This window comes from Pempheris klunzingeri, chromosome 19 (assembly GCF_042242105.1).
Source record: "Pempheris klunzingeri isolate RE-2024b chromosome 19, fPemKlu1.hap1, whole genome shotgun sequence".
Taxonomy (NCBI): domain Eukaryota; kingdom Metazoa; phylum Chordata; class Actinopteri; order Acropomatiformes; family Pempheridae; genus Pempheris; species Pempheris klunzingeri.
The window spans coordinates 12,765,131-12,791,197 of NC_092030.1; the positions used below are offsets into that span (position 1 = coordinate 12,765,131).

Below are 26,067 nucleotides of genomic sequence, written 5' to 3' on the forward strand. Positions count from 1 at the left end.
TGCAGAAAGGACTGCGCCTCGGCTGATCTATGGAGTTTATGACAAGTGCACAGGAAAAGGAAGGGCAATCTTCTTGCTAATCGGCTTTCCCCAAAGTGGTGTGCGCTTTTACACGCAGCTTTCCAAACCCTTTTCTTTCATCAGATCAAAATTTGATCACATCAAACAGTTCAGTCACCATGCTCCCTATATGGCGATCCCCCCATCTGTGCACCTCTTCACCTCATTTCAGCCTCCTTTCAGAGACAAAACTCACGCTCGGAACTTTGACTCGTCTCTGTGTACAGGTGCCAGTGGAATCCCCGCTGGATCCTCTGACCCAGGTCAGGGAATTACAAAATGATTTGATGGACTCCTCTCCACGCAGCCAGGCTCAGCTATCCAAAGCTTCCAGCCTCCGACTCTACCATCTTTGGTGCATTCTTATCAACGCGTTTTCTTATCTGACCATGACTGCTTATTGATAATGAAATGGGATCTCTCTCTTTCTCTTGTAATAACATTACCAAAACTTTATGTCTTTAACGTGGACTGGTCACATTATGGCCAATACACAAACCAGTCAGTGCTGATAACAGTTAGGGCAGGGAATGGTTAAAAACTACAATATCAGGACCAATAGAATACTTCATTTGATACCTCCTCTCCATGCTTGGTGAGGTGCCTTGTCATGTTACTCATATTCCTAATTTTTCTTTCACTTTTTCCTCCAATCCTTTCACGTTTTATGAATTTATTTCTTATCAGACCACTGGTGTGCAGTATAGTCATGCGCTTTCTACGGCATTTTTCAGCACACACTGAACTACAAACTACCATCACCACTCTCAACTTCACCGCCACAGACTGTATGGGTTATAGCTGCTGCAGTAGTCGGCCACTCACACGTCGCATTAAATCAAAGAATCCTTACAAATAGTCATTGTTTTTTTATATCTGTGCTCAAAAAGTTTTGAATGCAGGTATTGCTTGACCAAATAATTTGATATTCAGTCGAACAAGTATCAGTACTACTTGTGCTCGGGTGATATTATAAGGTATAGAGTATCGATAGCAAGTCCTATTAATAGTGCTTTATATCCATGGAGCAACTATTGGGAGTAAATGCTGAAACTAATACTAAAAGGAACCAGACACAGTTTTAAATGAAAACATCTTGATGATAATGAAGCCAATAAGATACAACCAGTTTTTTGTTCTGCTACGTGTCTCCTTGGAAAATTAGAAAATGTGTATATTCATCTATCAAGCGAATATTAAGGCTCTAATCTGCATTAATTGAGTGACGTGGAGGCCACATGGGAGCAACGCAACAATCTATAAACACAAAAGTGGCATAGTCACTGTATTAAGCTGATATGGCACAAATAATTGCCTGTTTACACATCCAGTAGACATAGAGCAACATTTGCATTCATCTGGGGTTTCCTCTCCTTTTAGCTCTGTTTTGGTTTCCACCGACTCCTATGGGAAATATCTATCTGTTAAGCTGTTAAATTCTCAACTGTTCACCATGTCAAGGACACAGAAATTCTCTGTAGAACGTAGAGGAACATTACAGTTGGGTGGTCTTTCTCTATGTGCGACTCCTTTGACTTTACACAGCATCTGACCCTTTGTTGATATAAAAAATATTGATCAGAGCAGCTCTGAAGAGAAATAGGCTTGTGAGCATGTGTGCTTGATTGATAGGTAAACCCTAACTCCAGCCTTCAACACAGACTTTTGGAAACCAGTTGGCAAAGTAATGCAGTACTAATAATGTGCTGCACACCACATCGACTGCTTCGGCCCACTGCTGCAATACATCAGCGTCATCTCAATATCGGACCAGGAGACACTCTGAGCTCTTTATTTCTCTTAACTTTTGTCTAGGTGGGCATGATGCAAGTTTGCCTGCCCAAAGCAAGCAGCCTACACTGGCACTGTAAAAGCTATCAACAATGTGTATAGTTTACATTCATTTGACTGATGTTACATTTTGCTTTTTGTTTCTGTGCTCACATTGGAAACAAGCATGGCATTACACGTTCACATGCAAACGTCTGTGTTGACCAAGGCACCGAGAATACTTGATAACAATCATAAAATCAAATCACTCCATGTGAGATCCTGCTGCCTTTCAATCTAACCGTAGCCCCAGTGGCAGATGTCCCACTTTTTTAACTCAACAAAACATCTGTACAGTCCGTAAACCTGATTATCCTGAGACTCCAACCAACCACCACAGTCCCTCATCTCTGTGCCGGTACTCTGGTCTTATGCTGAAATTTTCAAAAAGTAAAGGACCATCTAACAGAGCTCTCCTGACCGCTGAAAGCCCAAATTAGTCTATCTCATACAGAAGTCTTGTCTCTTCCACTGATAAACTCAAGACACATCTTGTGAAATCCTCACTGTTTGTACTGTTAACTACTTTATATTGCCGTTCTTAACAAAAGTGTTCTTTTCTGTGCCTGTTTTAGTGAAATATACATAACTGTTCTTTCACAAATTGTTTGATTAAGATGAGGTTAATTCAAATTTATGTTGATTCTAAAAATTGAAACTAAGGATAAATAGATAAATTAAAGAATAATGCTAATAATGCTAATAATAATGCAGTACTACTACTACGACTACTACTACTACAACTAATACTACTACTAATAATAACAATAATAATAATAATTATAATGACAGGGGTCAATTTCATCCATTTGGTACGAAAGAGAAATTAGAAATTATATCCCTTCTGTGTTGAAATAGTGAGCTATAAAAAGGAGTTAGCTTCAAGGTAATAGGAAGGTTAATTCAGCCTGCCCCCTATGATGATCACTGATGCTTAACTTAATAGAGAGCAAATATGTGCTGCTTCATTTAACAGATGGCTCTGACTCAGAAAGGAGAGCTTTGGGTACTTGAGCAAGTGATTCAGCACTCAGATTATAATTTCATTAAGGTGAAGCTGCTGGAAGAAAACTAAAATTGTCTATCAATAAGACATGAAGTTGTTTTGCTCTGTGATTTTGGTATGCAAATTTTATTGGTAACTTTGGTGTTTTTAAACGTGGACCTTATTTTTTTTTTTTTATATTCTTTGGAGCAGTTTCAAAACTTGTTGTACCTTCAAGTAATTTCAAACCCCAAAATGTGAAAAAATAGGGCCCAGGTTTAAAAACATCAAAGTTATCTTTTAAGAGAGAGAGAGAGAGAGAGATAATTTGCATCCAGAGATTTATTTTTTATTAAACTAGGTATGAAGAACAAAAAGTACAAAGTGCTTTCAGTTATTGTAATTGTAATTTACTGTAAATTCATTTCATTATTTAGCATTTATAAGCACTTTTAGAACCACCATAGTCCCATATAAATATTCAATAAATGGCTTATAGCATCCTGTTATTCATTTGTATGCAGATATAAGAACATTTACATGTTTATTTAACATGTATAGCCATACAACATGTTGTACATTATCTGCTCCACCGTATCCCACAAGAGGGGATGCAGTTTTTGATAAATACTTTAATATATCTGCTTATAACTATATATAGTATGTTACAAACCATTTATTATATGCTACTTATAAATGCTACAGGCTGATGGGGTTTAAATAAAGTGTAAAGTCAAACACTATACGCATCTTAAATGAAAAAATTAAATAAGATTTAATATAATAAGACTTTTAAATAAGACTTTTTTGAGATCACTTGCAAAATCTTTGTACCACTACAATTTTTATACTTTTAATAATTTCTATACTTTTTATATCTGTGTATCTATGCCTGTAACATCTTTTCATATTCTCCGTCTATCATTCTGCTGTGCAGCTCGTGAAGTTCTCCCGTATAATGACGATGGTTTTACCTCTCCAGCAGGTTGTGTATGGCCTTGAACAGAAGAGTCCTGCACTCGTAGGACAGCCCGCACTCCCAGAGTCCCTCCTCAGCCACTGGAAGGAAAGGAGAAAATATTGATCAAATATCAAATCTCAGTATTTCCTCAGTCTCAATAATAAAAAAAGTAGTTATATTTTCAGCAAAAACATCTGCACACAGCAGCTTGAGCATAATAAGCAGCACATGATTCAGCGCTTAACTGCATGTGTTTATAGCTCACTCTGTCAAAACATGCTGCATGTGCTGATGAGAAAACCTGCACATAATATCAGAAATTACACTGAACATGATGTTGTGTGTGTGTGTGTGTGTGTGCGCGCGCGTGTGTATGTGTGTGTGTATACAGAGGGTGTTTGGCTGTACAGCTGTCAGGTTGGCTGCAGCGACAGCCCAGTCAAACCCCATGCAGTTGTCAACCCCAGTTAGCTGATGCCAGAGAGTGTGCCTGCATTTGTGCGGGCTGACACACATGCTTGTGTGCTCAGGTTTGTGCAAGTATGCAGAGTTTTAACTCGATCCATTTTTCCTGTGAAATTTAGGCACCGAACAACAAATGTGGTCACATGAGCCGCACTTTGCCTGAGCCTCTGACATGTCAGCAGCCGCTTCACATGTGTCAAACGTGTTGTGCGTCCTGCTGATTTCTTTAACCCTCCGACCCTACAACAGCACCAACCCCCAATGCCTTCCTCCCCAAAAAAAAAAACACACAAACACACACACACTCGGGCCAGTTAACAGTGTTTCTCTTTGTTCTTTGCCATATACCTGCAGGGCTCCTGGAAGAACTGGAGGCTTGTGGGTGGGTGTTTGCTTATAGGGTGGTGGCAAACAAACCAAGCATCACAGAAATACACAAGAAAAAAGGAATGAGAGACAGAGGCAGAGGCAGATCGCCTGGGGGATGGGTGGCATAAACCCCAGTAGAGGTTTTCTCTTTACTCCTCTTTCTCTTCTTTTTTTCTCTTCCCTGAATTTTTTTTTTTTTCCTTTCTCCTCCTCTGTTGCTTTGTTGATATTTCCCTCCTGATTTTTTCTTCTTCTTCTTCTTCATACCAGAGTGAATGAAATTTCCTTACTCGCCAGAATTACCCTGTAACCATGGAAACGCTGGCGGTGAGAACATGGCGCCCTGGCATTCAATTTCAACACTGGTCCCTCCCGCCCCTCACCCTCCTCCTTCTCATCCTTCCTCTGTTCTATTGCTTCCAACACCCCAGCACCCCCCCGTCTCCCCCCCCACCCCCCCACCCCTCATTTACTCCTGCTTCAGGGCTCAGACAGGAAGCTCGCTCTAGCCAGCTCCTCTACAGAGAGAGATAGAGTGAGCACCACGAGCAGAATGCCAAGTCTCCAGCAAATCCAGCTCATTAGCTCTCACTGTCTCTACATCTCCCTCTTTCTCTCCTCTCTTAAAAACTTTTTTTTCTTCCCCCACCCTGCCAAACCTCCACAACACATCTTCATTTACTCTCATCATGACCGGACCCACCGCAGGCCATTCACCCCTGTTGCTCCAAAACTGTGTCCCTGACACCTCATCCTCTCCACACTCCCACCCAAAAGTTGACAAATCTGAACCACACACCCAAAAGAAATCGACTTAGAGGAAACTTCTCCACATTTGCTCCCCTAATTTGTACATGTGCTTTTGTAGCTCCTACAAGAGCAGGTGCAATGTGTTTAACAAATCCCAACAGCGGTAGCAGCACATACTAAGATGCCTGGAAAACAGGCAATCCACATTAGACGCTCCTGTTTATATTGTAGCTGTCAAAGAGCCAGCTCACTGCACCATATCAACACAAGGTGTGACAAATCACTCTTACAAGCAAACAAGGTCAGGCATCCACACAAGCATGCACACACAACCCCACACTAACATTATAAATATAGAAAATGGAGTGTGAAATAAAACAATGATCTGATACACTAACGCAGTGATACCCCACAGGGATGTGTGAGGCGTATACTTGGAGAAAACACCATGAAACTGTCACTTCACCAACAGTCAGTCAGTAACCACCATGTTTTGAGTTTTTACTGCCTGTTAATCAGAGGAGGAACACAGATGGCCCAAGGGAAAAGTGCGCTGTAGACACTAAATGCACAGCTAAGTGCAATAGAGCTTTAAAGCATCATGATCCATCATTCTTTACAGCCTGAGCTACAGGGAACCGCATCATCCTGAAAGATCTTAAAGGAACTGGATGCAATCGACCTCAATTAGATTAAACTGAAAGCTCATCATTTTTGTTTTTTTACTCATTTTCACTGATGATAGCGAGATTTTTTAAAATAAGAACCATTTCAAAATGATTTTCATGCAGATTTTGAGACATACAGACAAATACCATTTTTGTTTCTAATAATAGAAAGTGAAAAAAGGGTGCAACATGCAAAGGGTGAGCTCATTATGCTCTAAACTTGTTAACCAAGTAAGAAAAAACATATATCTCATGAATAATATCAGCTAAATATTTTTAAAACCTAATTTTACATTGTTTTCATCAGAATGCACACTACTACATTTACAGATTTAAAACCAAAAAGTCCTAATTAAACTAGCATTTTTAACATTATCTGACATTTTTATCATGTTAAAATGTGGAATCATCCAAACTATGATCCACAGATAAAAATGTCGGGAAATGATAAAAGAAAATACATTTGTTGTAGCTTCAAACAGCCTGCAAACAGATTGACTACAGACGTGCACGGTCACAGTGTGCTTGTGCTATACGCAGAAAAATGAACATATAAGTGTGAGAGGAGCAACAAGCATCAAAATCATCAATTGTGTGCATGTATGCTCATCTTCATGCATGCAGTGTGTGTGTGTGTGTGTGTGTGTGTGTGTGTGTGTGTGTGTGGGAGAGCTGGTTCCCAAAGTGCCTTAATGTGCATACATGGTCTGGGCCTGACATTGCGTGTTCATGTGTGAGTGCTGTATGTGTGTACAGTGAGGTAACGTCCTCACAAATGCGTGTTTATTTCACACGACCTTCCTCCCCCCCCCATCCCCGAGCCTCAATGCTCTTAACTGCCGAACCACCCCAAACACAAACAAGCAGTGATGGAACTGGGTCACCACTACATACTCTCTATATTTCGACCTCTCTTTCTCTCCATCTCACTCTGTATCTAACGCTATCTTTCCATGTTTCTCGGTTTGTCCCCCTCTCTCTCATTTTTACCTCCCGTCTTTTCTCTTTCGCCTACGCTGACTGTGTTGGTCTCACGCCACTAGAGGGAGTGATCGCTCACCACGGCAGTACTGTGCTAACAAACACAAAGATGATATTGATCTGAGGGGGAGAGAAGGCGGGGGTTGCGCTGTGACAACACTCTGTCTCGTACACGATGACCCCTCTCCACACGTTTCCTTCCTTCCTTCTCTCTCTCTCTCTCTCTCCGCTTCTCTCTCTCATTCACTCATTTGTCTTGGATCAATAGCACCAGCAGTCTTGGCGTCTGGTGGTGTCTCTGCATTGTGCAGGCTATGTGCTCTCACTGGGTAATGTGTGTGTTTGTAGCACTGTGTGTATGTGTGTGTGATTTCACACAAACCCCACTGCCACTTTACTAATTAGCTGCCCTGCTGCATGTCTGAGCAGAGGTTGGTCTGTGTCCGCTACGTATGTGTGTGTGTGTGTGTGTGTGTGTGTGTGTGTGAATTGCCTGTGGTGCTTGTGCACTGCAACATGCCTTAGTGTGCTTATGTGTTTTTACTCACAAGAGAGAGAGAGAAAGATTACAAGGCTACACAGATGGACAGAAAGCAAAACAGAGAGACAGAGGGTAACAGGGAAAAACGAATAAGGATGTTGATGATAATGATGATGATGATGTCTCCCAAGTGAGCCTATGCACATGTGAGCTGACTAAACTTTGACAAGGAACAAATGAAACATACAAGTGTGTGCGAGTCTGTGGAGGGGGTGATTTGGGCAATATTAATTAACTGTGATACTTATCAGAACATTATCTAAAAGTCTTCCAAAATGTAAGAAAATAATAATAAGTAATGTTTGTACATGTAAGATTTCTAAATCAAATCTAAATCAAATCATAAACATGCACTTGAGCATGAACCCTTAACACAGACGTCACTCTCAATTACTTAACAATTCTGATTGTTTTTGCATCTCTTGATTGGGTTGCACACTCCACAAAAAAGGGGAAATATCCCACCGTGGTCAGGTACTAGTGTGATACGAGCAAAACAGCACATTTCTAACTGGGCCAATTTCCCATTTAACACTCTCATGGACATCAGAAGAACAAAAGGAATTGTGTGCAAGGAGACAAAAGAAGCCCAGAGGGGATTACTTACAGTCTTTACCTATGTAGTAATAGCAGCTCGCTGTCTTTGTGCTGGCTGTTAATATGGCCATAATATGCTGTATTACATTGGCACTGAGCCAGAGTTAATGCCGCCAGGCCAGCTGAGCTACACAGCCCTAAATATACAAAACACAAAACAGATACAGCCTTAATTTAATCATGTAATGAAAGGGGATGTTTTCCACAGGATGTTACAAGAACTTTTCTGAGGAGTTACCTGTAAATCAAATCCGCTTCCAATCTGGGTTCTTTGGCAGTAGTGTAGCAAGCAAGCATTAGCATGTTTAATCTTTTGTAGTTCCAGTTCAGTGAATTTTGAATCTTTTTAGTCAAAAGTCAAAGAGGGTCTTCTGACAACTGATTTAATCAGCTTAAACAACTTGGCAATCATCATGAGTCATGAAATCAGTTTTTTGCAACTTTCATCAATATTTTGTACCTATTTGGTGCCCTTAGGGGCCAAATTTGCAGCAGCCTGATATATATATCTTCTTATAACATATAAAGATACATCTGTGCCAAATGTGTTGCTTTTATCGCAAAGTGCACAAAAGTTATGCTTAACTACCCCACTGTTCAGAAACACCACCTCTGATGTCTGATTAAAATCTTCCCAGACTGATCCAGGAGATTAAACTGAGAGGGTCCATTTCTCCTCTGAAGCTCTACTCAACCAACACCAACTGTGTGAGTCTGGGGGGGATCTCCTGTCTTCAACAGTCTGTGTTAAATAAAAATGCTTCACATTGATGGAGTCTAACCACCAGCCTCTCTCCATCGCTGTCTTCATAAATATAGTTAATATCTCTCTGAGATCTGTTCCTAAAATCTAATTGGATTAGCATCAAGTATTAATGAGGCTTAAGACACATATTTCCAGTGATAAGACAAAATGTGCTCCACCAAGCTGTGTTGTGGACAGATGATTTTCAGGAGCTGTCACTGTCTGCAAATGAATCACACAGCTAATAGACTGAAAAACACCATAAGCCTCACTTTCCGAAGCCAAGCTGGTACAAGTGTAGATGCTTATTGAGGGCAAAACAGGGAGATGACCCCGACCTGTGCTCCATACAGCTGATGCTGTTACATCACACCATGGTCGGATAATTAAGGGATTCATCCGAACGTCCACTGTTAATTAATTCTGAACTGTAACAGCTCTGTTTTTTTATCTACTGGGGTGAACCAAGGCCCCATTATTTAATAATTGCTACAGTAACTCAATATGAATGCTTCAACATCTGTGTTAAAAATAAGCTGGTTTGCCATCCGACATACATATCCATGGAACTTACTCCATCCATTTGCTGCACTAACCATAGATCAAAGTGGTTTTTTACGTAAATCTATTCACTTTGTTCAACTTTCAGGATTTCTCTTTAGCGTCAATTTGAAACAATAGGACTGTCTTACATAGTGTTATTTAAATCTCTGTGTCATTTATGTTATTCCTGTTAAATGATTGAGAAACAAACTCCTGCAGGCCTCTGTGGTCTGTTATTTCTCCTGTTTTTTGGTTGTTTTTTTTCCTGTTCTCGGTCACATGAACATCAAGGCGGCTGATGGGAAAGATTCTTTTAAACACAAGAAGTTGCACGATCAGACGGGGTCAATTAAACATCAAGCAGCAGATGGCACCGATAGCATGTGGACATCTGACTGTGCCTGTTACCCACTTGTATGTAAATTCTGTGTATTTAAGTAAATCTGTGCCATTGGACATACTGTTTAAATTATGTATGCTTGTAATATTCCGTTCATGTCTGCATTGATCCTCCATTGCCCTTCTGTGTGCAAATACATTCTGTGCAATATGTTTGTTGGGACTTAATGTAATAGGCTCAAAGATGGAAGGTTACAATTATGGATTGTGATTTCATGCTGTAAAATATCATTTTGAACCAAACTAAAGCGACAGATATCCTTAGCTCTAGCTCTAGTGACACCTGTCAACTCAACACAACAGACAGAGTCTCTGCCGTGCCTGGAAACAAACTACCACCACTTTGCCAGATTCGGAGGGCAGTAAACAGGAAACGTTGTGGGCTTTTGAATTAAATGGATTCCAAATTTTTACCACCTTTGAATTCGAGACACAATGACTCACTTTGCCTTTATTTCAGCCGGGACTCAAGTTAGATTTACAACTTGTGGTTAAAGTCTTTAATGGTAGTGTGTGTATCAAAGCAGTTAATCCTCCTTTGGGCGTAAAAACTGCATCTAAATGTGAACTTTAACTGGCTCTTTTATCAACCCATGGCATACGTTCCTACATCACTCAACAACATCATCAAACGTGTCAACACGTACACATTCATAAGTATATGCAGCATACGTATTAGCAAACAATTTGAATGCACACATGGCAGGCACTGAGACCCAGAAAGATGGACAGAATGAGGGGCAGCAGTGACAGCGAGGAGGAGGAGGAGGCTCAGAGAGAGCGAAGGGATGAGGGGAAAATCTGGAATCAATTAGGTGCTGAGCTGGAGTTGCTTGCATAGTTGTGGGAGTGAGTCAGGCAGAGAGGCAAGAGAAGGGACCAGGGTGTGCGTGTTGTGCCATGAGTGTATGCACTCGTCTAAGCACCAGCACACAAAAGCAACTGCAGTTTGTGCCCACTCATTAAGCATTTGGTGACATATCTAACTGTCTGTGTGAGCATACTGTCTAACGTAAATGTTTTCGGTCGTCTCGTTACACCAACAGCACCACTTGGAGAAGAGGAGTCAAGTTGCAGCCAGAAAAGCCCCACCTCTCGTGAGCTGAGGTCAAAGTGGAGGGTAAGAACGGCTGGCTGGCACCGACCCAGGCCATGTCAACACAGCAGCTCTCAATATTCCCTTACACAACTTCCCCTTGTAACTTCTTTGCACACCACATTCACAGCACTTTGCTCTCTTTCGCTGGCTCTGACGACGGGGGGATTTGGCTTGAAATAAAAGAAAGAGTAAAGCACAAACAGGAACTTTGTGAGCACATTGTAGAAACCTGGCTCACATCTCGCTGTGCGTGCAGCTGAGGTTTGCAGAACAAATCTGAATTTGCAGACACTACAATATGCAAAAAATATATCATGTCACAGCTTTAAGTAACGCAGATTGAGGTTTATTCACACGCTATTAGTGCTGCTGCAAATCACGCTGCTGCCAGAGATGACCTGGAGTGAATACTGGGAGCCTGAAGCACCTATGCTACTGGCATGCATGAGGCATACTGACGAGAGGAGGGAGAGGACACAGAGGTGAAAACATGTGAAGGATGAGTGTTACTGTGTCTGCTTGTGTAAAACAGCAAGATTAAGAGGAGATTGGAAAGATCTAATGCACAAAGAAGCAGGGAAACAGAGCTATACAGTGACTAGGTGTGATTCTCTGGAGGAGTAAGCCGCTCCATGTGCAAACAGGGATCTATTTCACAGACAAAGCTGCACATTTTACACACTCAAAGGGGGGGGGGGGGAATAAAGAGGAAAATAAATAATTGAAAACAACAAAGAAAATCACAATGCTGCACCACCATGTTAACAGTAGAAAACAGCTGCTGCTCACAGCTAAAATTCTTTTCATAAAGCCACCAAGACACGCGGCATGTATCACTATACTGCAGGCTTATGTTCATGATCAATTTGCGTTCAATTTTTTAGATATTAAACGCATGTTTCTACATTTGCTATCTTGCTTTGAGTTCTTCATTTATTTTTAATTTGTTAAGCAGAAATGACACATAAACTCTTTCATTTATTTAGCATCTCGCCAGTCAGCCCAGTGCTGATTTGGAGGGAAACTGTGCGTAATTCCAGGGTCTGTCATTACTGTAACAGCATGTCGACAGAGTAATTTATAATTTACAGGATATTTACTGTATTAATGCAGAGTCAATGGTGTAATTAGAGTGACTGGAGAGGATCTAGCTGGGGTTATTATATCAACATCACGAACAAAAATGAGATTACTCTCTAATATAACCTACTATAAAGCGGTGTGTGTGTGCGTGTGCGTGTGTTTAGTGGTTTGGGTTGAATGGTGGTGTAGTGGAAAGATATAGAGATATAGATGCAAGGGGATAGATGGCAAGAAAGAGGGGGAAAGAGAAAACTAGATGAAGTAATGAAATAGGTCTGAATGAGAGACAAATGTTTTAAAAGTCATTGCTGAAAAGGTAAGGGAATAAAAATGGCCTCGCTATGATGCAGAGAAAAAGCCAACAGAATTATCCCACATCCTTACATAATTTGACAGTCACTTAGCTCATTCAACCCAGCGAACACGCACACACACACACACACACACACCAACACCACACAGAAAGCTTTTGATGTCTGGGATGCTGTGGATGGCGGGATGCTAAGTGCTAAGTGCCAAGTGTTTTCCCATAAGTCACTGGGAAACAAATAAATGAATGGGACACGGTATCTGAACTGTTTTGCACACACGGTCATGAAAACACACTCGGTCTCTGCGGTCTCACAATACTGGACTCGTGGATTTCAGCGCAGAATTAAAAAGTAAAAATAAATAAAGTGGGAAACTCTTGAACTCGCATTAGATTAAAAATGCTCATGTAAAAAAAAAAAAGCTTATTTCCCAAAATGTTGAAGTCTTCCTTTATATTCTAAAACTGGCCTCAGCTTTGATTTATGGGCCCTGAGTGGTTCAAACTAAAATAGATACTACTATGTTTGTCGTAGCATTTTTAGATGATGGCCTTTGCCTTCAGTTAGGGATGCTCTGCAAAAACATCAAGTTTGTCAAGTACCTGAACCTCAGTTATTAGGTTAGTTGCTCACCTTGGGACCTTTAACCAAAAAAAATTATTATTAAGATTAGTACATTAGTATTCCTTTCACATTTTGAGTTTCATGGCTCTCAAATTGCAGCATTAAAATATCATCTTGTCACCGTCTCCTGTGTCCTCCCACAATTAATTTGTCCGAACACACAGAAAATAACAGCAACTGCTTATTTCTGCTTACATAGCCAAATGCGGTGAAGATGAGTCGTATTTACAGTTTGCTATTTATGTAAGCAGCTGCTTCTGAGCCACTGCAGCGGTGGCCTGTATGACGGTATCATCCATATGTCCATTTACACTGGGATGCTTTATGCTTTGTGCTTCATCTGGATAAAAATCATAGCACCCTGGATGGACGTTATGGGTCGTGAAGGGATTACGTGAGCTGATTAGACTTTCTCTTCACGTTTGCATCAGAACTGCAATGTGCACGTCTCCATTCACCTGTTTTATGCTCATTTTCTAAGCAGCAAAACATAATATATCGCAGAAAAAAGTTCTTATGTCTGGCTGGAGTGAAAAAGGTAGCGTATCACGTATAAAAACAAAATGCTGTGTGAGCCATTGAGAAGACTGTAACATCCCTCAAACAAATGCAATCACATGTTCCATTGTTTGATAGATTTGACTGGTGCCCTCTTCCACTGACCCAATTGCACCCAACTGGAGAAACGGTGATGCCAACTTTTTATCTTGATGCACCCAACTCTTATTATTCACATAGCAGTACTGGATGACAACATGCATCCATTTGCAGATTTTCTGGAAATTTGTTTTCTATGTAAATTTGGCTTTAGACAAAGAACAACAACCAGACAACCAATTAACCACATGATTGAGTCATATAGCAGCACTCGGAAACGCAGAACACACGCTTGAAGACAAACTAAGTGATGAAGATAGATGGAGAGTTAAAAATAGGGATGAACACAAATACTTAGCCGGTACAGCAGAAAACCGGTGACGCTAATTCTGAAAACTAAGCTGCAAGGAAATATTAAATACCATCAAAAGGAAACAGACGTGAAGCCATCACCTCTCCAAAAGTCTCCTCCTCTTTTCTTCTCACTTTTACTTCTTCTAAGTTGTCTCTTTCTCTTTCTAACCAACCATATCATCAACTAGACACCGAACTCTGCCCGTGCCCGATCGTACTGAGAAGCAATCCATGTAATTAAAGGAAGGTGGACTCACTTTGGGCTCACATTATTTTCCCTGGCAGCGTAACCACACAGCCTGTACTCAGGTCACATCACAGCACCACATCTGGGGAAAGATACTGACAAACAATCAGAAACGACGCGTTTGACTCGTTGCTCCAGAGAGACTGGAGAGTGACTGCAAGTGAAGTGGCTTTTGTTTGTTGTCCACAACGCCATCTCAAGTGCAGGAGGTCTGCTCAGGACCTTGATATTTTGAGTATCATCCAGGTTCAAAAGAATGTGTCATGGGTCAAGCAGCAGGAGTAGTGCTGGCACACGCACAAGCCAGATCTGAGACCTGAGACTTTAATATATGTAAATATTCCAAATTAATGTAGAATATACAAATTAATATATGTAAATATTCCAAATAACAAGTAACATCGTGTAAGCAAGCTATGGAGACAGACATTTAATATTAATGAAGACTTTGGTGCTCAGAAAGGTAAAGTTTGTCATGCATTTTACTGATGCACATTACTGATTGAAACATAAGAGTATGATATCATTAATCACTTCACCGTTTGCCAGAGCGGTGGAGCCAGCGGTGTAAAAGGGCCCATTTCTGTGGTGTTGACCCTCATGTTAAGCCACAGACACTTGAGCACCTCATTAGAAGTGAATGGGCCTCGAGGTGGGAGGCCGGGCAGCTATTGAGAGGCTTAGCGGGACTCCACAGGGCCTCCTAACTGCCACTAGAGGGGAGAGGAGAGGAGAGAGGGAGAGCGAGACAGACTGACAACAAAGCTCTCTCTCTCTTTCAAGGATGAGCGAGAGATGGAGAGCTCTCCTCTCTCTCCAGGCAGGCCAAGCTGCAGTTCATTCATGGCAGGTGTCTGGGGGTGTCTGCGCCGCTCCTTAGAGCACTTACAGTATGAGGATACATTTTTCAGCCAAGCCTTGCTTATCACTAGTTAGCAATTAAAAAACAACATTATCATTCAGTGCATGTTGAATTTACTATCTTATACTGGCCACATATGGGCTTAATTGATGTGGAATCTGCACAATAATTGAACAACAGAACTATACAAAGTAGCTGTGTTGCATTTTGTGGTCATAATTCAAACCAGACACATTTTAGTAGAGTCTGGTATTACTGCTCATTGTATGCTGGCAATTTAATGAGCTCATCAGACAAGGTGGAGCAGACAAGGTAAAAGTGTTGATTCAGTTTTATTCATATTTTCTTTCTTACTCAAGCACACCTGTGTTTGTTCATATCATTTTGTGCACCATGTGTCTCAATGTGTCTCAACAAAAAGGCTCCAAACTCAGAAATGATCATTTCTGTTTCTGGCTTCACAAGGTGTCGTTTTCCTTTGAGTTTTTATGACTACATTTTTCAGGCCACTGTCATTCCAGCGAGATATGTGGTTATAGAGGGTGAAGGATAAACAGACAGTGATGATGAGAGAACAGCACCATTGTAAAAAAAAACTAAAAGGATGTGGGAATTCATTTCAGTGGCATCACCAAGCAGTGATTTTAGCCCCAACTGGTTATAATAGTGGACCAGTAGAAAAGCCAAAGTATGAACAGTAACTACAAATTTCCAAAAAATTAAACTGTTTATTCACCACAAAAGTAAAAACTGTTCAATCACTATTCTGGCCTGCAAAGTACAATCTATGTAGTAGTGAGTGTGACTGAAGAATCTATGTTGGCAAAAGCTAAATGAGAATCAACATGTGCAGGCTTTCAGTATCAAAAAAATTACATTTTCTCGATTTCTAATTGTTTGAACAAACAGCTGAAGTCCCTATAGGAGAAAAGCCGTCTATTGTGGAGACACTGATTGTGTGGGTACTGCAACAAAATCAGCATTTCTACACTGGTGATAAAAACGCCAGGGGAAAAAATCAATTTTTGCCGTTGTAGTCACTTGATGCAGGCTGAGAGGCCTCACGCAAACTGCAGATATCAAAGGCAGCTGGCGCGTCTTCAGAAGAGAGGATGGAAGGAAACAACAACAGTATTCATTCTGTTTAATCCTCAAACGTGTATTCAAAAATATATGCATATATAGCTTAGTTTTTGCTGTTGAAACAAATTTGGCTTTAGTCAGCGCATCATAATACTTGTGTCCTGAAGCAAAAAAAAAAAAACAATCTTAAAGTCAAACTGAAAGAATTTATACACACAAAAACTGAAAATTTTGTCAATGTATTCTTTTGTTTTAGATGTTTTTTGCACTTAAATTGCTGACAGCTATATTCAAAGAGTGTCAAGTCAAGTACATTTCATTTATGTAGCCATACAATGAAATACTACAAATTTGCCCCCAAGGGCTTTATAATCTGCACAACAGTACGATACCTGCTGGAAAAAAACCCACATAAAAGCATTAAGCGATGATATATCAGAGAATTGCATCTTTTTAAGTAAATAGAATAAATATTTGCCCATACACACAGTGGATGCCCCGCATTATCTTAAAGTTATCTCATAATACTGCCAGGGCTACTTTGGTCTGACCTTCTCTGAACTCCTTACTATCAGATGCCTTTCCGTTTTTTATTGCAAGCGAGAACCAGATAAATATCAGATAAATAAATGCAACGCGTTCGCACACGGAATGGAAATGTGAAAGGAAAGTGTATAACCAACGTTAATATCAGCCCACAATCTATACAGTGTGTCTATCTCAAGCATTCATCTTCCATGCATGCAGACAGACATATCAGAGACAGAGTTTAGCGATTTATTTCAAATCATCCAACAAAAGACCATTCGAGTTCAAGGCTGAGAAACCCGATTCCCTTTTTTGTTTTTACTTGAACACAGCTGCCTTTAAAAAAAAGGAGCTGCAGAGGTAAACTACTGAAGAAAAATACACACACACATAATCTATTTGTTTTCAGGGATTCCTATAAAGCTATTTTCTATATCAACACTTGATCGCTGATCTTGAAAGCAAAATGAAAATGTCATACTCTCTCTCTCTCTCTGATTTCCCTTTCTTTTACTACCCTCCACCTTCCATCTCACAGTTCGGCCCACCCCTCCGCTGTTTCCCACTTTTTCACTGTTGCACCCTCCACGCTTCCACCAAGTATTTAACTCCCTAATTCCCCTTCTTCTTTCTCTGTCTCCTTCTACACTCCTTCTCCTTCTCCTTCTCCTCTCTCTCCACCTCTTTTGCTCTCTCCATCTCTGTCTGTCTCTCTTAGACACACACAAACACACAAAGCTCTCATTCTTTCAGTTTGTGGCTTTTCTTTCAAAACCGAAAGCTTGCGAAGGAAAAACGCACACCCCCACCCCTTCTCCGTGCAGCTGGGAAACTTCACCCCTACCATCTCTCTCTCTCGCTCTCTCTCTGGCGCACACACACACACACACACACACATAAAACACAGTACAGGGTCAGGAGGTCACAGGCCACGCCCTGACAACCCACAAGGGGTGGAGAGAAGAAGAGGAGGCGGGAGGGAAATCAGAGATTCTCCGTCCTTCCCCACAAATTTACAGACAAGTAAACATGACTGAGGCAATTTTTTCCTCAGTTCCCAGTCTGCTTCCTTCATTCCTTGTTTCCTAGCTCACTTTCCCTCCTTTCTCCATGTACATCTACCTCCGCCTGACATGGAGCAGCCAGAGAAAAAAAGTTTTTTCTTCTTTGCGGTGTGATTTTGCAAGTAAATCCGTGACAGAATACCGTACATCTGTCCACCCAGTCACAGCTAAAGAACAGACTGATCCTCTCTCACAGATTTGAACAGGAGGTGTGAAGTGACCAATTTTCAGAATAAGTGTATGTTGTTTTTGCTGGACGGATGGCAAATAAGGAACCAAAAAAAAAAAAAAAAAACGTGCAGAACAACAAACCAACTGCATATCTAACTGAGAGAAATCACAGATGTTCTTCTCTCCCTCCAAACAAACCACTTCTTTTCTTCTTTTTGAAGCATGAATTCCCGACACACACACACACACACACACACACACACACACACACACACACACACACACACACACACACGCGCGCGCGCGCGCTCCCCTCCCTTTCACTACATGTATCTCTCCCTTGTCTTACCCCTCCCTCTTCTTCTTCTTCCCACTCTTCCTGCCCCTCCTCCCCTCTTTTTCTCTTTTTTTTGCTATCATGGAATCGCCGCTTTCCACATGTGACTCACTTTTTCAACAGTCAAAGCCAGACAGAAAAAAAAAAAAAAAAAGTCAAATGCTTGTGTCTTCTCTCTGCCTCTCTGACTCTGTGTCCCTCTCAGTAGGTGAAGCAGCATTCCTTCGGGGGGCTCTCATAACCTCCATGGGTCTCCCTCTTTCAGCGAGGTTGTTCCCTATTGAGACATGTGTCAGCTGGCGACCTAGTTCCCGATTCAAGCAAAAATTGGGAGGCTAATTATTCATTCCCTCTGTTTGAGTTCTGCTTCTGTGAGCTGCTCCTAAGACAAACCCTGAAGGAATAAAGAGATGGAGTAGGCCTTGATTGGCAACCGTACACCCCCACCTTTTATTTGCCAAGGAGCTGAGCGTGCTCGCAGACATGCGCCACCCTAACATCACAGAGAGCAACCCTAAAAACAAGGGAGGAGAGAAAAAAAAAATAAAGCACAACAAAGCCTGAAAAGAGGAGGAGTAGCAGGAGGAGGGGGAGGGAGAGGATGGAGAGAGGGCTGGAAGAGGCGAGCGTCAGAGGAAAGAATGAATGCCAAGTAAAACTTGTTGACACAGAAAAGGAGCTTGGGAGTCATTTTAGATCAGGGCTGGATTTTTTGTATTGAGATCAGATTACGAGAAGAAGCTTTTCTAACACTTCTCTATTACAAAGTACCAGCAAGGCTCGGCAGCAGTTGTGCTTTTTGGGTTGTTTTCTTTTTTTTTTATTTTACTTTCATTTGTAAAGTAATACATTTCATTGCAAAACACTTTGCAAATCATATTATTGCATCTATGAAATAGGCCAGTAGACATGAATATGTGCTTTGCCCTCTATAAAAACAGTTAGTAGCAGGTTGCTGGATGTTTCTGTTTGAGATGACCCTAAAAAAAAAGTACCTTTCCACATTCAAAGAGATGTCTCTCACTTTCATTGACTAACTTTTATCCACTTCCTTCCTCCTTTATTTTACCCTAATTGACCCGCGTGACACTCATCTTGTTAATCTTTGGCGCCTTTCTTCCAATTCCTATTCACAGATTTATGTCTACAAGTCATAAACATAAAAGGCTTCCTAAGAAACATGTGTGGAGAAGGACTACCACTTATCAGGTCAGAAACATACTTTCCTCTCTGCTCATTGGCACGTGTTCTCTCTGACAGCATCCAACATGGATCCAGGGAGGACTGGTTCAACGTGTTTGCACGCCCCTCATCATTTCTGCTGTGCATGCAGGGATCACATCTACACAATGCTGTGCACGGGGGAGCAATGCTGGAAAGCTCTTGTAACATCGCCTGTGACAATCTCACTTGATTCTCTTCTTCTCCACTTGTTAATTTGCCATTGTATGGTATCATTATGAGGCTATCGATAACAATGGCTGGGCAGGTGGGGTGGAGACAGAAGAAGAATGAAGGGAAAAAATAACAAAGAGAAATAAAGGGGAGAGACAAGGAGATGGCCGAATTATAAAAACATCGTAACACCCAACTACTTCCCACATCTTAAAACTTTATATAGTATGATGGACCTGAGAATGTGTCAGCCCCGGCATAACCTTAAAGGTTAGATTTCACAGTATAAGTTTAGTACATTCAGCTGCTCACTGTCATTAAAATGATCAGTTGGTTACAGTTCACAGTGGACGAGTACATGAAGAGCTAGCACTTTTTGAATCCTGGCTGCTATAATCAGGGTGGGGAAATGGACACCTGTCTCCACTCACTTAATAACAGCTGCTGAGATGCACTTCAGCAAAATACTTAATCCACCACTGATTCAAGAATGGGCATAGGTAGAAGATTGTGGCAGTACTGCACAGGATATGATAGTGCTATCTGGTGGATAGGTGTAAAATATACCTGGCATTATATGAGGAGGTCCCTAGAAACTGCACACTGTCACTTCAAATCTGCATTACGATAACAAAAATAAACAGCACTTCAACAAGGAATGATTTGACAGTCTAGAATATTTGCTTGTTCGCCTTCTTGATGAGAATTTCATGAGAAAATCTATACAACTCTCATAATTGTCTATTAAATATGAAGCTAGTACATTAATACTAATAATCTTGAAACAGATCCCTCAGATTTCTTTATGAGTTACCATGTGGAACATTTTCCACTTAAAAAGCTCTCTGGTAGGCAAATGGTGAATCGTGACACTGTTTCTGAATTACCCTGAGGCTAGTTTGATATTTTCGGACTGTTACTTAATACAGCCAGCATATACAGCAATACACACACATCTGCAAAAAGCTTATATTTATCAGTCAGTCTGTAGTTATGTCTTAATGATTTAATCTGCACAAAAAAACAAGGTGAAAAAATGTTTTACAGGAGGTCGTGTGCTGGAATTTTTTTTGGCAGTGTGCAGTGACTTCCTGGAGTTTTGTCATCAGCCATGAGGTTGCCAGGCAACCGGCAGAGACAAGAAACAGTTCAGTTCCTGTAAAACAACAACTTGTAGTGCACACACTCGAGCGTATTACCTAAAATGTCAAACTAGTCCTTTAATCAGACTTTTTAAAGCCTTAATTGAAGAGGATGTAACTCTTTAAATATTTGTCCTAAATCTTTGTATAATTCCAACTGAGGGTAAACTGGTGCGCATAATTAGAGCAAATCAAACCCTTTACTGGTGTAGACATGATTCTCAATAAGATACACAAAATGCCCCTCAAGTCAGGAGTTCATTCTGCTCCTGCGCACCTGTGCCCTCAATGAAAATTATAGCTAAATGCTTCAAGTGTAAAATGAGATTGTAAAACACCATAAGTTTTGATCCAGTTTTAAACAAACAGTAAGGTGGAGCCCAGGAATAAACTGGAAATTATGTATGGAGCATTAACAACTGAGCATCCCCGCCAGCGGATCCATAACAGTAATAACCTCAATCTAACCTGTATTTCTGAAGCAGGTGGCAAGTGGTGAAGAGGGTTTGTCTCCACAGGCCAGATTATGAGTTCACAGCCAGACGTGGACAGATGGAGGCAGAGGTTAGCCCTCCCTCCTGCGCTCTGCTACACACACACATTTGGCAACCAGTTTTTCACAGGACAATTACCTTGCGACCTCTGCCAGCCCACACACACAAACTCACACACACACACACACACACACAAACACACATACTTGGCCAATTACGAACACACACAAGGAAAATGATAACAGTCACAGTCGAGCCACACACACACACACACACACACACACACTCACACACACAGAGAAACCTGTCATGGTGTGTTCATACACACTCCACAACCCCTCCAGCTCCACAAAGTATGGCAACCAGCTCGGTTTATGAAGGGCACAGCACCCAGCTGCAGCTTTCTAACACAGAAGACAGGCAGACAGACTCTCTCCTACATATCTGGCAATGGTTTTCTTTTTGGTTTAAACCCAGTGCCTGAAGTCATGTCCAATTCACACCCTCTCTCTGTTCTGTTAATTCCATTATCTCTGATTATTTTCTCATAAGCATTGCTGCTCTAATCCACTTGTTGGTCACATATCTTTGTTGCACCAGCCAACCACTGAGCAGATAATGGATGTGCACGACCCAGGATTTTAATTCAGTCCAATCTCCCATTTTGAATGGTAACTGTGATGGCAGCAGAAATATACAGAATGACGCCGAAAGTCATTTTAAAGTAAGATAATGACAAAAATGGCTTTACAGGTGAGTGATTTTTGTCAGTTCTGCAAATGTAAAATTAAAGACATGGTGTCTAATTATCTATCTACTGCTTTGTATCCCTGTGCTATTTAGTTAGTCGTTTTTAAGATAATCAAATATGCACGCAGTTTCTCTGAGACAGTGCAGTAAAGGCTCATGTCTCTAGAACAACATTCACCCCCAGCTAGGATTGATTCCAGTCAAAATCTTTTTCTGCTGGATTTCCCCTACTTTGTATTCCTCTCAGCTTTATTACAGTTTCAAGAAAGAAAAGGAAAACTCAGGCTGGTGGAAGGCTGAATCTTGGTAAAAAAAAAAAAAGAAATGTTCATGTATGGAGAGCAACACAATTAACTTAAATACCTTGAAAAATATCTCTCATTTACTGTGCAATTGATCTGATTGGGATGCACAAGATAAATATTCCAGCAACCTCAGATGATTTTTTTTCTGATTCTACAGCATAGATAAATATTCTAACACCTGCTATGCAGTGTTAAGCGAATGGCCCTCTTAACTCTTCCTACTGCTCCTGCATTCACCTTGACCACATGCTGTTTTGGTGGCACACAGGAGCACCTCCTATGGTGTTATCAAAGTCATCAGCCCTTAGTTTTCTGCTGTAGAAAGTCCTAACTTGATAAAGCTACACCCACACAGTCCTCAGCACATCCATAATCAATCCTATTACAGTACTCTTGTCTCATTGTGAACTGAGCATATTTGTAGCCAGACAAACCAAACTGACATTTCCATTTTAGTGATCTAGCTGATCCTTTTATTCAGAGTAATTTGTGCTGAGTGCAACAGCGAAATAATTTGAAATTCATAAGTCATCAGCCCATTGTAAGGGCTGTAGGGTTCAGTGCCTGCACAGCACACACAACACTTATTACTGCGTCCTTATGTATGATAGAAGGCAACTGCTAATTTAGTGACAGCATCTGATCAGAATAAAAAACAATAAAAAGTGCATATTAAATAAGCATTAAACTTTAAAAAATGTACCCCTATGACAAAGGATAATTATTAAGCGTCTACAAAAGCATCGTTCGCCTCCTTTGGAACTGAACAAGTCTAAAATTCTGAAAGAAGGATAGGACAAAGGTAAGACATTTATTTAAAACAAGATAATTTGGTAAGCAAGTAGAAAAATATAGACCAAGATATGACTCAGATACAGGTTTTGAAGTAGTGATGGAGAAGAGGTAATGACTCATGCACATCTAACTCAGGTGGGAAAGTCATTTCTCCACAGGGGAGAAAGGAGACAGCAAGGCCACTGCAGGCAGAGGGATAAATAATTGGACAATTGTACCAGAACAGAGAGCATGGACAAGAGGCTAGGTCATGACCTGAAAGTATGAGTTTTGTTTTCATGCACAGGATGTAGGGGCGATGTGACAGGAGAAATTTAGGGACACTGAGGACAATTCAGGCTGCAGCATTAGGAGATGCAGAGGCTGAAGAAAGTGGGCAGTGATGTGATTGTGTATAGTCTAATTTTGTAGAAGTGGAAGGTTCAGATCATGGCTGAGATGTGGGGCTCACACAGCAATTTGTTATCTAAGTCAGTGCAGTATTGTCAGTATTGATGGGAAGGTCTGGCACAGGTTTTGCAGACAAAAAACAGCAGCACAATCTTGTCAGGGTTGATCTTAAGGTGGTGGACAAGCATTTGACTGGAGATGTCAGGGAGGCAACAACAGAGGAACAACCCTCTGCTGAGAAGAAACCATGTGTCATACTCCCAACTGTCAGAGGGCAGAATGTAAACGTACATGTGATGTGAAACAAGAGCCAAAGACTAGAGTCTAGAAAGGGAACAGGGGAAGACCCACGAGTGAACCTTGGGGAACTCCAGTGGTTTGATGAGCACTAAAAACAGAGCTCCTCTCTGTAGTCTATAAAGTTCCCATCGATGATTTGGAAATAAACAGAAGCATAACAGTAGAGAAATAGAGAGTACTGAAGATATATCAAACAGTGACTTTTCATTCGCATTTAATTTTTGATGCATATGGATTTTTTTCATGTAATCACTTTTACATTTCCTGCATATTTTTACAGCTGACAGATTTAATAGACTTATATAGACATAAAAGTTAAATATTCATTAGATACCACAAAGTAAGTAATAAAAATAATCATGGTAATTATAAACAATTAAATCCTGAAATGTCCCCGTAATATTATAGTACAAGATGTGCAAGTTACACCAGGCATCAGGATAGATTTTATAAATGGCCAATGAATTTATAAGGCCAGATGAAATATTAATTCCTAAATAAAAATGTAATGAGCCCTTGCATCATAGAGTTTCATCTACTTCTGTGATGTAACAAGACGCTGATTTGACTGTCAAGTAACAATCTGTAAAAACACTAACAAAGTAACAATCTTTTGTTAGATACCTAACTTACCCAATTACCTTCAGTTTTTTGCAATAAAATAAAAACTGAGAATCCTTGTTATAACCCCAAGACATCCCACATGACACCTTTACACGTCCTCCACTGTAGGCCTATACCAGCATATCCTACAGGGCTTTTTTGGTGCTTTCCAAGTATAATCAGATAGCATTTTGGCAGTAGGATTTATGAGCAACTCCATTCCTTATTTCAGACTCTGTGCATTGTGCTGTGTGATCTCGTAGTAAAAATGTTACTACTGTGTCAGCAAATCCCCATTTTGGTACAATAGATTTGACTGCAAATTACGAACAAACCAAAATGCCGTCTATATGTGTTCAGCCCACTACTGTCTTTGGTCGTTCTGATGTGGTTGCTGACTTTGTGTCTGTGTGCAGCCAGCTGTGACCAAAGCTTGTTTACACAGGACACAACTTAGATCACTTTTGAGTCACTCATCCCTCAGAACTGAGACACCTTCATTTCAACCAACGCTGTTCTTTACAGCAGCTCTTTACAGGTGCATGCTTCATCGCTCCCATACGCACAGAGACCTACAGCATCTGTTCACACTTTTAATTTCATGTTTAAATATATCCTTTAAAACCTACTGACTGGCCCTTTACACTATTCTAATTGGTCTTTTTTTCATGGCAGACACTTTGACATGTTAACTAATACGATTAATGACCACATGACCAATGGCCACATTCCATTTATGCGCATCAGTGCCAGAGCTCACTCTCTTGGCTTACAGGGACACTGAACAGAGCAATCATTACTGCTATTAGTTACAAGTGTGCTTTTCCTTCTATGACGAGTTAAAATATCTGCCTGGAAAAAGGTCTACACACCTACTTCAATAAGCCAATAAACAATTTATCTCTTTCTTATATTATATATATATATAATCATGGTGGAAACACAATGACATTTTAAGTAAATTGCTGTGGTTTGGGTATAGCTGATACTGTTAATAGTTACATAAATGCATGAATCTACTGAACAAGGCAGTTGCCATTTACGTGGGTCCAAAGTCACAGAGTATCATCACTGTCGCTGTGTGCTTCTGATTACAGTGAAGGACTCACATTACTACTCGCCATTACTACTAATTTATTAGTAGTACTTTGGGTGTTACGATACACATATATGGGATCATGGTTGTGTTTCAAATATTCAAATAATTGATCCTATCTTTGAACAACAATTCCACTTTTACAGATGTGCCGACTTACTCATCCTCATGACTAATCATCTTGGCAACACACAGGCCCGGGGAAAGAGAAGCGTGTGTGTGTGAGTATGCGTATGACGGCATGCATACGTGCGTGTGTGTGTGTGTGTGTGTGTGCGCGCAAATTCATATTTATTACTCACGTCCAAAATATGTCACTTTCTCTCCGGCTTTGCTGGCAACATGCTGACGACACAGTCAATTCAACACATCAGTTCTGCTTCCTCACAAACTGTACTCAACCCACACGCACAAGCCAACGCCATTTGATTTTTACGAGGGCCAGACGCCATGTGCTGAATGTGAAGTTTAAACACTGAACCAAAGACAATATCAGAGAGTGCTAGAGCACAGTGAGAGAGGAGCAGAGAGGTAACACTAGAT

The 26,067-nt window shown here is 40.8% G+C and overlaps 1 protein-coding gene across 1 annotated transcript in view; it reads right to left on the minus strand.

Annotated features, from left to right (window-relative positions):
* The window catches only part of LOC139219087 (mediator of RNA polymerase II transcription subunit 13-like), a 70,906-nt gene that overhangs the window by 26,295 nt on the left and 18,544 nt on the right, over window positions 1-26,067 (minus strand). Inside the window, exon 3 of the mRNA XM_070850878.1 lies at window positions 3,850-3,934. Within this exon, the coding sequence (XP_070706979.1) occupies window positions 3,850-3,934 (85 nt within the window). The remainder of the gene's footprint in view (window positions 1-3,849; window positions 3,935-26,067) is intronic.